Below are 12,038 nucleotides of genomic sequence, written 5' to 3' on the forward strand. Positions count from 1 at the left end.
TGGGAAGCCTTTCAGCAAGTAACTAGTAAGAGCAAGGGGCCTCAGGCTGAGGTCTTTGGAGACCTGGGAGGCTCAAAGATGTCCTGACCCTAAACACAAGCCTACAGCCTGGTGTGGTGGGGCACACTGTTAGTGCAAGTACTGGAGAGGTGAGAGCAGAGACAGGCAGATCTCTGTGAGTTCCAGGCCAAGCAGGACCACATAGAAAGCCCCTGTCTCAAAATATAAAAACATAAAAACAAAAGTTCTGCCCTCTACTCTGCCTTCCTCTCACTCCTCAGTACCCTGCCAACTGCACTCTTAAGAAGGGAATGTCTCACCGAGTGGTGGTGATGCACCCCTTTAATCCCAGCACTCATGAGGCAGAGGCAGGGGGATCTCTGTGAGTTCAAGGCCAGCCTAGTCTACAGAGCGAGATCCAGGAAAGACACAAAGCTACACAGAGAAACCCTGTCTCAAAAAATAAAAATAAAAATAAATTAAGGAATAAAGGAATAATGGAAGGAAGGAAGAGAGAGGATGGAGAGAGGGAAGAAGGAAGGAAGGAAGGAAGGAAGGAAGGAAGGAAGGAAGGAAGGAAGGAAGGAAGGAAGGAAGGAAGGAAGGAAGGAAGGAAGGAAGGAAGGAAGGAAGGTTGGTTTCTCCTGAGATTCCTCAATGGAGTCCTGCTCACAGCCCCTGCATTCTCTCTGCTGCCCCCTGTTGGTGACACCTGTTTTCAGGCCTTGGTCTCAGGATTCTAGCTCATGTCTTGGAACACCAGACTCTGTGAAGAATGAGGACCTCACCAAAGTTCCCCTGGGAACAGAGCTAGAGAACAGAGGTTGACTACCCAGGAGCTCCAAGGAGAGACTTTTGTCAAACCTAACCATAATTAATAAAAACTGAAGATAAGCCCTGCCTGTGGTTATTAGTTTGTCCAGGACCAGACAGCCCTTATTCTTTATTTTTTATCCTCTATCTGAATGTACCCCAAGACTACATGTTCTTTTAGGTTCACAGTAGCCACTGGGAATGAAAACCTGCACTCCAAGGCTTTGAGCCAAGAGGTGTTTAAGGCAGAGAAGACTTTGTCTGCACAGGGCATAGCAAGAGAGGGAACACAGTGGAGAGGAGAGGTAGGAGACCCAGACTGCTGTGGTGGAGGGGTCCTGAGCATGTGATGGCCTGGTGGATGAGGTAGGGAAGCTCAACCAGGGACTCAAAAGAAGGCAGAGGACCTGCCAGTCCCGACCTGCACTGGGTTAGCTCAGTCAAGAGAAATGGGATTCAAACCTCAGAGAAAGTGGATAAAGAGGTGATGGAATATGGTGTGGACAGGGTGACCAAAAACAGCTATTCCCACAGAAACCAGCCAGAGGCCCCTGCCAGTGCTCCTAAACAGACATACGGGAATTGTGGTCTCAACTAGAGAGAGCCTCATGGCAATATGGGAAGAATCCCTTAGTTACCCTGAAGCAAACTGTCCCCTCTGCCAAAACAGGATCTTGTACACCAGGCTGGCCTCCAACTCACTATGAAGCTGAGGATGACCTTGAGCCTCTGATTCTCCTCCTCCACCTCCTCACTGCCGGGATCACAGGTTTGCACCACCACCCCTGTTGTGTGGTCCTGCAGCTCAGACTGGGGTCACTAGTATCAGAAGAGCACTTTACCCTGAGCCACACTCCAGCCTTCTGACGGACTTGTGTGTTTTGTTCTTTCTGTTATAATTTAAATTTACAGGACTGAAGAGATGGGTCACCAGTTAAGAGCACTTACTGCTCTATCAGAAGGCCAGGGTTTGGATGTCAGCATCCATGTCAGGTGGTTCATAAACATCTGTAAACATCTGCTTTAGGGGATTAGACACCCTCTTCTGAACTTTGTCAGCACACACACACATATACACTCATGCCAAAAAAAGTAAGCCTTTAAGTTTATTTGCAATGGACACATAAAACATGAAATATTTACACACGTTGAGAGTAGCATGAGGTGTTCTAATGCATGTGTAAAGTGTATAGTGTTTAAATTGGACTAAACATGTCTGTGTCCTCAAACACTGGTCATGTTTGAATGTAGCTTTAATATATGGTCAGCAAAGGCTTCTTAGTAGGTTCAGGAAAACACAAACAAAATATTCTGCCTCACCTGGGCAGCAGAAACATCTACATCTTCTCCATGTCCTAACCCATTTAAACCAACCCAAGGTCTTCCAGGGACAGAGTTCCCAGCCAAGACAGATGGACAACACAATATGTTTGGGACATTTCCAAGCAAGAAAAATGTAAGGCACAACGCAATCTTGGATTGTCAGGGAGAGAGCATCTCCTCAAGCGGGATCCCTGTTGGAACACAAATGGTGAGCTCAGGGCCAGGCCTGTCATGGGACTGCCTAGATACCGGGTCGCTTACAGATGAAAAGGAACTTAAAGTCACAGGAAGCATCATTCCAGGCCCTGGGGGAGGCCACCCTGATATTGGCACAATGTTCATTGCTCCCAGCATTGTTGGGTTCACCTGGAATCCAGAACCTAACAAGTGAGAAAACAAAGACACGTTATTCACCTGGCAGAAGGGGGCTTGGCACTGCATCCACAGCACCAGGTAGACTGGCACGGTGGCATATGCCTCTATCCTAGCCCTCAGGATGTAGAGGCAGGAGGACTAATGTCAACCTAAACTACAGAGCAAGTTCCAAGCCAGCCGGAGATACTGTCTTAAAAAGTAGTTATTTTAGAGCCTGAAAAATGGCTCAGTGGACTAGGGTAGCTACAACCAAACCTGATGGCCTGAGTCTAATCCCTAGGACTCATGACAGGAAAGAACAGACTATGACAAGTTGTCCTCTGACCTCTACACAGATATGGCACATGTCTTCACACAAACACCATGTACAACACACAACTAAATAAATAAATAATTTTGATGGGCTGCCTCAATCCTGGTGTTCATCCTTGGAGACAATAATGCAAGGTGTTGCTCCCAACCCTAAGAAGATGAGTAGACCTTCCTCTCTGCGCCTGTTGCTGTGCCCCTGCCCCCTTCTCTCAAGGCTCTCACAATCCCATACCACATAGGCCTGGACTTGGGTCACTCCCTCACCCAAGCTGGGCAGAACATCTTGCTGCCAAGACCACAGGACATACAGGGTCCTAACTGGCCCCAGGTACCACCCTGTGAGCAGCAGCAGCAGTTAGCTGGGTGTCCACCTCAGCTGCCACTGTGCTAGAAAAAGGCAGTGCACAGCCCTGTTCATGGGAACTCTCCACCCAGCAAGACAGGCTGGGGGGGGGCAGTGCACAGCCCTGTGTTCATGGGAACTCTCCACCCAGCAAGCCAGGCTGGGGGGGGGGGGCAGCAGACTCACTCACCTCTCGCTTTGCTTCATGTTGAATGATGTTTCATCCACCCAGTACCATTCCCCTTCATTCCCTGCCTTGGTGAGACCAATCCAGAGTGGAAGCCCATTTGCTGCCTTGTAGAGAAACTCCTGTGAGGAACACAGAGTAAGTGAGGGCATGCCGCCACCAGAAAACTTTGAGTACCTGCCCATTGGGTACTCTTCACTTGAGCAGTCAGCAGCCTCTGAACTTGACGGTACCCCAGGCGATTCACAGAATCACTGGTACAGCATCTTCTCTCAGCACCTCCTTGCCCTTGTCTGGAGCCCAGAGCCCACTTCCAAGTCCTAGATGCTCTTTGCTTATCAGCTAGCAACTTGGAGCCTGTGCTCTCCAGTGAGGTGCTGGAGAACAAGGGAGACACAGCTGGCTGGGCATGGCAGCAGATGCCTGCAGTGCCTGCACTCTGGAGTCTGAGGCCAGGGGATTGAGAGTTCAAGGCCAGTCTTGAGTTACATACTAAGATCGTGACTAAAAAGAAAACAACCATAAAACAGAAACAGAGGAACAGAATACAGGAAGGAAAGAAGGAAGGAAGGAAGGAAGGAAGGAAGGAAGGAAGGAAGGAAGGAAGGAAGGAAGGAAGGAAGGAAGGAGAGAAGGAGGGAGGGAGAGAAGGAGGGAGGGAAGGAGGGAGGGAGGGAGGGAGGGTAGGAAGGAAGGAAGGAAGGAAGGAAGGAAGGAAGGAAGGAAGGAAGGAAGGAAGGAAGGAAGGAAGGAAGGAAGATAAAAAGAAAATTCAGCTAAACTGCAAAAAAAGAACATCAAGGGATCGGCCTAATGGTAATATCTAAATTACATGATTAATTTTGCCAGAGACTAGAAGACCCTATGCCTCTGTCACTCCTTTACCCTCCGGGGCAGGCACTATTTCATCAATTCACTTAAGGTGAGGCCTGGGAAAAGTAAGTCATCTCCCCAAGCTCCAGGACATTTTGATGGCAGACTGTGACACTCAGCATCACTCTGCTTCACTCCTCCAACTCCCAGATCATGAGCCCCTCTACACTCAGTCACCAGGAGGGAGGCCTCCTGGGTCCTGGGGCATCACTAATGTTGTTCAAAAGTTATTTCTATTCTCTGGCACATGGAAAGAGCGCCCCCTCGCCGCCCTCTTTGAAGCTAGCAGGGTTGTGTGACAGGCTCTTGCTAGGGACATGTGAGCAGAAATGACATGTTAGTTGAGTGTAAGATCTTTAACATCAATGAAGCTGGCAGTGTCTCTTTGCTGCTTCAGCAACTGTGAAGTGTGATGAAATGAACCCTCCTACGGCTTAGGTCCTTGATACCCACACTTAGAGCACACCTGCTGTCCCTCAAAGATGGGCACTATACATGAGAAATAAACCTTCAAGGGTGGTGAGCCTAGGGAGATGTCCCAGTAGGTAGGAGCACTTGCTACTCAAGCATGAGGCTCTGGGTTCAAATCCCTGGCACCCGTATAACCCCAGTCCTGTGGAGGCAGAGACACAGGATCACTGGGACTTACTTGCTGGTTACCAGTCAGTACCCAGGAAATGAGACAAAGTTATATAACAGGACAATTTATGTCCTCCACATATGCATGGGTGCATGCTCCTGACCCATGCACACACAACACAACACACACACACACACACACACACACACACACACACCCATGCACACACTCACAAAAGAAATGAGCCTCTATCCTTAGATCATCTACTGTTGAGGAATTTTTGTTTCTGCAGCAAACTCCTGCCCAGCCTCTCTGAAATGCCTTCCACAGAGTCTGTGATGATTGCACTCACTTGCTCTGATTCTGAGGTCACTGAGGTCAGATGAGCTTCCTTGGAAATGCAGAACTGTTCTGCGCTGTACCAGGACTTTGGGGTGTGTGAAAAGTAATAGAAGTTCCCCCCGAAGTACTTCCAGCCTCGAGACATCATCTCCAGAATGTCACCTGGAAAGCAAAGGCTGAGGTAACAGCAGTGCTCCACATTCTTCTGCATCCTGACTGGCATGGGGTGTTTGATGGAATCCTGGGGACAGCAGTGAATGGATCCAAGGGTGCTTAGGTTCCCAGTGTCAGAGACTGGGGACACTCTATTGGAACTCTAAAGGTCTGAGACTTGTGATAGACCCTCTGAGGGTAGAAAAGGCACAGGGGCAGGGAGGGGAGAACATGAGAGAAACACAAGGGCCATTACCCCTGGGCCCTGGCTCACAGTAAGGGACTTCATGGGAAGAGGCAAGATACAGGCCATGTGTACATATTATATTAGTGAAATGTCGTAATGTGGGGTAATGGGAAGCTGGCTCTGGAAGGGGCTGCCCACCCCTCCCAATTTCAGACCCAAGCATGTTTGTCTCAAAGTCCCCTCTAAGGAGAGCAAGCTCAACTTAGAACTCCAGCTGTCTGCTTCAACTTCCCCAGTCAGTTTTTGCTGGATGTTCGCAGCTCCCCACTTGATGATGTCACGTTCCAGCTGTTATTTGCTCTTTTACTTGAAAGCCTTACCCAAGGGGACACTCTGCTCCTCAGGGACTCTCCATCAAGAACTCCAACCAAGGGTCTCAGTCAGGTTTCCCCAGTTGATTTCTGCTGGATGTTTTGAGTGCCCAACTTGATGTTTTCCTATATCACCTATGAATCTGTCTACCTGTCTATCAGTAATCTATCCATCTGTCATTTGTTATTCACTCTTTTATATTTAGTTCACTATATACTTAATAAACTCACTCTCTCAAAACCTAAAATATGGCTTTTTTTAGACCATACGGAACACCAGGACAGACTCCCTAACATCTCTGCACCTTAGTGCGGAGACCCAAGCTAGGCCTGGTGTTTTTTCTCCTCACTGCCCCATGTTCTCTGAGACCAATGGTTAAGGCCTTCTGTGGTGGTTTGAAAGAAAATGACGCTCAAAAAGAGTGACACTATTAGGAGGCATGGCCTAGGTTGAGGAAGTGTGTCACTGTGGAGGTGGGCTTTGAGATCCATTTTCTCAAGCTTCTGTCAGTGAGGAAGTCAATCAACTTTCTGTTGCCTGCCTATCAACATGTGAGGACTCTCAGCTCCAGCACCATGTCTGCCTGCACGCTGCCATGCTCCTTTTCATGATGATAATGGACTGAACCTCTGAATCTGTAGTCGAGTCACCCTCAATTAAATATTTTCTTTATAAAGCTTGTCTCTTAACAGCAATAGTAAACCCTAAATAAGACACCTTTCTTGTTAACTTTCCAGCCCACCCCCTTCCCTGTCCTCTTCTTACCCACAAACTAGCTGGCCTGCTCTCCGAGACAGGTAGGGTGTTATGGCTACTGGTCAGCCTGCAGGGTGATGATCTCTTTACTTACTCTGTGTTTGGAGCACTTTGTTGACATTCTCCAAACTGCTCTGAAGTCTTTGGACCTTTGCATTCAAGTTGCTGGCTTTATCCAGATCTCTTTGCAGCTCTGGGAGTTTGGAACTGAGATTATCAACATCCACCCATCTTCTTATTAAGTCACTAATCTGAGCACTGGCTTGTGCCATGCTGATCCTCAAAGACAAGATCTGAGAATGCACACGGGTGAGGCTGGTGTTCAGTGTCTGCATCTGAACTTCAGCCTTCTCCACATGGCCTCTGTCCTTCTCAAGAACAGAACCCAGGGTGCTGATATTGTTCACACGACCTCTCAACATCTCAGCATCACTCTTCACATCCAATATTTTGTTCATCAACCTGGGATCTGGGTTTGAAAAGGTCAAAAGGTCAGTTGAAGGGATCCTAAGAAACAGAGGTAGGGTGTTGGCCCAAGAGAAGGGGGAGATTCAGGATCAAGCTTCCCAAAGGACCAAGACAGTCCAAGGGGCTGCCACCCACTCTCCACTCAGTCACTAATATACACATGTATGTACCATGGGCCACCATCTGTCAGGAACGCTGGTTGGCACAGGCAGGGAGGAGACCAAGAGGCCTCATGAACAAGCAGAGGGAGAGCCCAGCCCTGAAATTCCTTAGTATGGCCAGGGTGAACTTGGTAAAGGGGCACCCTTAGTCACCCCCTCATTACTCGTCACTGAGTCCCCTCTGAGACTATGAGTTAGTCCCCAGCCATCTCCTGTCAAAGACACAGCCACCAGCTAGGGCAGCACACCCCTCCCTCCTCTGCCCACAGACTGCTCTATGACCAAGGACAGGGCTATCTCTATGCAGACTCCAGAACATGAGAGGGATATTAAGCTATCTGCCCTTCCCTATACCTACATTTCATATTCTGTTAGGATCATAGGCATAGGAACCAAAACTCACCAATAACTATCAAAAGAGCCATGCGGGACTGAAATAACTCAGTAGGAAGAATACTACCTGAGTTAATTTCCCAACACAATATGGCAGGTCATAACTGTCCATAACCTCAGTTATAGGGAGATCCGATGCCCTCTTCTATCTTTGGGCACTAGGGCAGGTTGTGTACAAACTTACAAGCATGTAGTATACATACATGCAAGCAAAACATTTGCATACATAAAATAAAATACAAGATTTTCCAAAAAGAGTCCTATGAAAAAGGTGGTGCCAGAAACCACAAACAGTCAGGCATGATATCACACACCTTTTATCAGAGATCTCAGTGAGTTTCAGGCAGGCCTGACCTAACTGAGTCCAAGCCAGCCAGGGCTACATAGTGAGAACTTCTTTCAAATGAGAGAGAGAGAGAGAGAGAGAGAGAGAGAGAGAGAGAGAGAGAGAGAGAGAGAGAGAGAGAGAGAGAAGTGAGGGAGAAGAGACAAGACCAGGAGTCTAGGATAAGGTCAAGGTCAGTATTGGGGACTAGAAAGGGTGTGACTGAGAATCTGAGACCACACAGGTAGGCCTTGAAAAAAGAAGACATTCCCTCCCTATACTTTCTAGAGACTTGCCAGAAGGGAGAAAGGTGTGACCACAGAAGAGACCAAGAAGCTTCTAGAGGACCAAGAAGGCTCCAAGCATGGACATAAGAGAGAGTGAGGAGACTCTCTGCTGGTTTGGCCAAGTTCTCTATCTGCTCAGTGGAGAACTCAGTTCCTATGGGGTCAGGAGACATCACACTCACTCTTGGGTGCTATCCTCAAGGCTTTGAATTCAAGGGTCTCAGAGCTGTGAGTGACAGGATGCAAAGGGAGGCAAAGGCAGAGATGTAAAGCTTGGTGACTATTTCCTTAACACTGAAGAGAATCCCTGAGAACAGATCTTTCCTAATGTCAGTCAGAAAAATCTTCAAAGAAACCTGGGATAGAAGCAGCAGCAGGTCAGCTTCCAGAAACATCAGCAAAATTCCTGAAACATCATATACTGAAGACACCAAGGACAATAGAAAAAGGGTTTGGGTATCTGGGGACCTGGTGACTTACAGAAAATAGCTTGAAGCACAATACAGGTGACCAGCACCAATGCCAGACAGATGAAGGCCACACGGAGGCTGAGGGGTTTCCTTAGGACTGGAGACTGATCAGTCTTAGGAGGAGGCTCTGGAAAGAGACACAGAAGTTTGTTAAGGGTCAGTGAAGAGTGGTGATGGGCACAAGCACCAAGTGGGCATGGAGCAATAGCTGGCACTTGCCTCGAGGCCAGAGGGAGATGTTCTGCTTGTCCACTGTGAAGTGTGCATCGGGGGCCTCCCTCTCCTTCATCTCCACCTCTGGCACAGGAGCTTCTCTCTGCCTGTCTCCCCAAGGGCCTTTTATCCAGAAAGAAATGGGAAATGAGTCTCAAAACAGGTACCTGTGTCATGCCCAAGTTCCCTCTTCTTGGATTAGACATTTTGCCAGGCTGAGGCCACAGCCCAAAAGTCCGGGCTTTGGTTGTGGGATGTGGCACCTGGCTTCCTCCCTGGGACACAGACATTTGAATCATCTAATCTGAAGGTTCTTCTATTTCTCTTGTAAAGAGGCCCTCATCTATCATCCATCCTACATCTATCCCCCCACCCTACAAACACACATTGAGAGCCTTCTAAGAGCCCAATCCAGGACCTCAGAGATGAACTCCTCAGTTTTCTAACTCAGGCAGCTTGCAACCTGACAGAAAAAAATAACCTGAGCAAGTAAATTACAATACAGTGTGGAGAACATGGCAGTGGATGGATATGCACTGTGGCAAGCCACAAGAATGTATCATAGAGATTCAGCTGCGTATTAAAGCTACACTTTGACCGGCCAAGGGTCTGTCAAAAGGCAAGCCATTTATTATGAATATTTGGTGTTATCCAGCCTTTAATATTTCAGCTGTCTTCTGCTATGAAATTCTGGCAAGGACAAAATATTTCTAGACCTGCTGAACTTCTAGGTAACTAACTCCCCTGCTGAGCCTGGGAGACTAGCTGGAGGAAGACTCATAGCTTTGGGTCTTGTGCAAATGAAGTTCAGACTTCCCCCTGCCTTGAGGCCTAGTTGCTCTCCAGAGCAAGTAACTGAGAAAAAAAAAAAAAGAGAGATTTTTATGCTTCAAAGTAGAAGGTAGAACAACATTCCTGAGGAGGCAGAGAACCTCATGACAAGGAAAAGAAGAGGCAGGCATTTTTCTCTAGAACAGACAGAATGACTTGGCCAGAGAGAAGAGAGGATGACAGAGATTTTATAGACGATAAGGCAGAACTCTTGTAGGGTCCATCAGTGTACCAGGAGTAGAGAGCAGTAGAGATGGAGAATGAGGAAACAGAGGACAAAGATGAGGCTGGAAGCATAAGAGCTTAGTCATTAACAGGACTATGAGAGGAAATTGGATGGAACTGAAGCTATATAGATGGGATTTCAGACCAGAGAAATAAAGTAGATGGGTAAAGAGCTTGGTATGTCTAGAGTTATTCCTGTCCTGAATGCCTGATGCTCTGAATGCCTGATGGAGCTAGAGTTGTATTGATAGAATTTTCTCTTAGAGGAATTTTCTCTTAGAGGAATAAAGTTAACAGACATAAAAGCATAGTGTACCCAAATCCCCAGACCCTAGGTATTCAATAACGCACTATCAAAGGAGGTCCAGGGTGCAGAGTGATTGTATGCTGATTGAGGGAAGGGCACACTCAGTGTCTGGGAAATAAGACTAATGGTGTCTAGGGGAACTGTGGATAGCTCTGGTCCTATGTACATGTGATGTATGTGGCAGGGGTTAGGCATGGGTCTAAAGAGGCATCCAGTCAGATGATGAGGGTCCATTTCGATCATCTTAAGGAGTTTTACCTTCCTATGGGTTCAGGAAGGGGACTTCTGGCAGGAAAGGGACTTGCAAGAGCATTCTGAGGAGCTAGGGAGATAAGTGCATGCCACATAAGCATGAGTTCATATCTCCAGAATCCATGTAAGATCGAGGTACACCAGCAACCACCTATATCCCTAAGCTAAGGAGGCTTTGAAGCCAAAGCCAAGCTTTGAAGCCTAAGAACCTTTGAAGACTCTAAGAATCATGGTACATTGTGGACTCTAGAGAATATTTCTCAGAAGGTAGGAAAGAGAAGGCTGAAGAAGAAAGAAGGAAAAGAACAAGTGTGGTGCTTTCCTGTGAGCCGCACCTGGCCTGGCTCCAGAGAGTGGCTCCTGACCCTGATCCGTCTTCTGTTTAGCAGACACCTTTTCTTTCCCTTGTTGCCCTCTCTGTGATTCTTGTCTCAGAGTTTCCCAAGGATACAAAGGCTTGTGCAAAACTTGTTTCAGGAAACCAGAAAACCGTGGTACCTGAGAAATCGAGGAATTTGCACTTGGCCTTGTATTGTTGGGAGCTCCTTTCAGGTTGTTTTGAGCACATGGAAATTAACTGGCTAAACTGTAATGGAGAGAAATAAAAATGCTTGAGCCTAAGAGAAGGCTTTGGTCCTTTGAGACTGGCCCCCCCTGCAGCCATGAAAGGCTATATTCATTCTTTTGTGAGTTTTGTTTTTGTTGTTGTTGTTGTTTTCTCTTTTGTTTGTTTTGTTGTTTGTTTGTTTGGTTGGTTGGTTGGTTGGTTGGTTTTGGTTTTGGTTTTTTCTGACAGGGTTTTTCTGTGTAAAAAGACAGGGTTTTTCTGTGTAATTTTGATGCCTGTCCCGGATCTTTCTCTGTAGACCAGGCTGGCCTTGAACTCACAGAGATCCACCTGGCCCTGTCTGCTGAGTCCTAGGATTAAAGGTGTGCATCACTGCTGCCCAGCTAGATTCATTCTTAACATGCCTCTGAATCTTCTTTCCACACCCTCGTGAACCCACACACCCATGCCGTGACACACTGCAACAACAAGGAGGAAATGAAGAGGTTAGCACAGATAATTGAATGGATGGAGGGATGGGTGGATGGGTAGATGGGTGGATGCATAGGTTAAAGATAAACAGCTGGATGCATAAGTAGAAGAGAAGCAAATGAGATAATGAATGGAAATGTGTAAATGGGTTAATGATTGGACAGATGATCAATAGATGGATGGACAATGGGTGGAAAGATCAAGTGGAAGATCAGTGGATGCATGAATTGTAGAACAGTGAATGAATAGGAGGACAGAAGATCAGGATGTGGACTGATATGGACAGGGCAACAATGGAGAATAGATGGAGAGAAAATAAGATGAGTGGATGTATAATAAATGGATGACTTGATCACTGGTCAGAACTCCCCACAGTCTATAGCCAGGAACCTGTTTTCTAGAAGTTTCCACTTCTCACCACTGAATCCAGTTCTCATTTGCATGGGAAAGG

General features: G+C 47.2%; 1 protein-coding gene across 1 annotated transcript; it reads right to left on the reverse strand.

The window, feature by feature from the left end:
* Window positions 1-1,914: 1,914 nt before the first annotated feature.
* LOC107400326 (C-type lectin domain family 4 member K) lies at window positions 1,915-9,018 on the reverse strand. The gene is made up of 6 exons (XM_076566062.1): window positions 8,940-9,018; window positions 8,731-8,847; window positions 6,711-7,085; window positions 5,159-5,310; window positions 3,357-3,475; window positions 1,915-2,516 (listed from the first exon to the last, which is right to left on the reverse strand). The coding sequence occupies exons 1-6, from the start codon at window positions 9,007-9,009 to the stop codon at window positions 2,378-2,380; spliced, it is 972 nt and encodes a 323-aa protein (XP_076422177.1). The 5' UTR covers window positions 9,010-9,018; the 3' UTR covers window positions 1,915-2,377.
* Window positions 9,019-12,038: the final 3,020 nt, after the last annotated feature.

This window comes from Peromyscus maniculatus, chromosome 3 (assembly GCF_049852395.1).
Source record: "Peromyscus maniculatus bairdii isolate BWxNUB_F1_BW_parent chromosome 3, HU_Pman_BW_mat_3.1, whole genome shotgun sequence".
Lineage (NCBI taxonomy): Eukaryota > Metazoa > Chordata > Mammalia > Rodentia > Cricetidae > Peromyscus > Peromyscus maniculatus.

Bases quoted from the DNA above. Each gene is read 5' to 3' on its own strand.
- LOC107400326 (XM_076566062.1), bottom strand. From the start codon at position 9,009: ATGAAGGAGAGGGAGGCCCCCGATGCACACTTCACAGTGGACAAGCAG. The intron at 5,311-6,710 runs GTAAGTAAAGAG...TTTGCTTTCCAG, and splicing joins CAAAGTGCTCCAAACACAGA to GTGACATTCTGGAGATGATG. The intron at 2,517-3,356 runs GTGAGTGAGTCT...CTCACTTGTTAG, and splicing joins AACATGAAGCAAAGCGAGAG to GTTCTGGATTCCAGGTGAAC.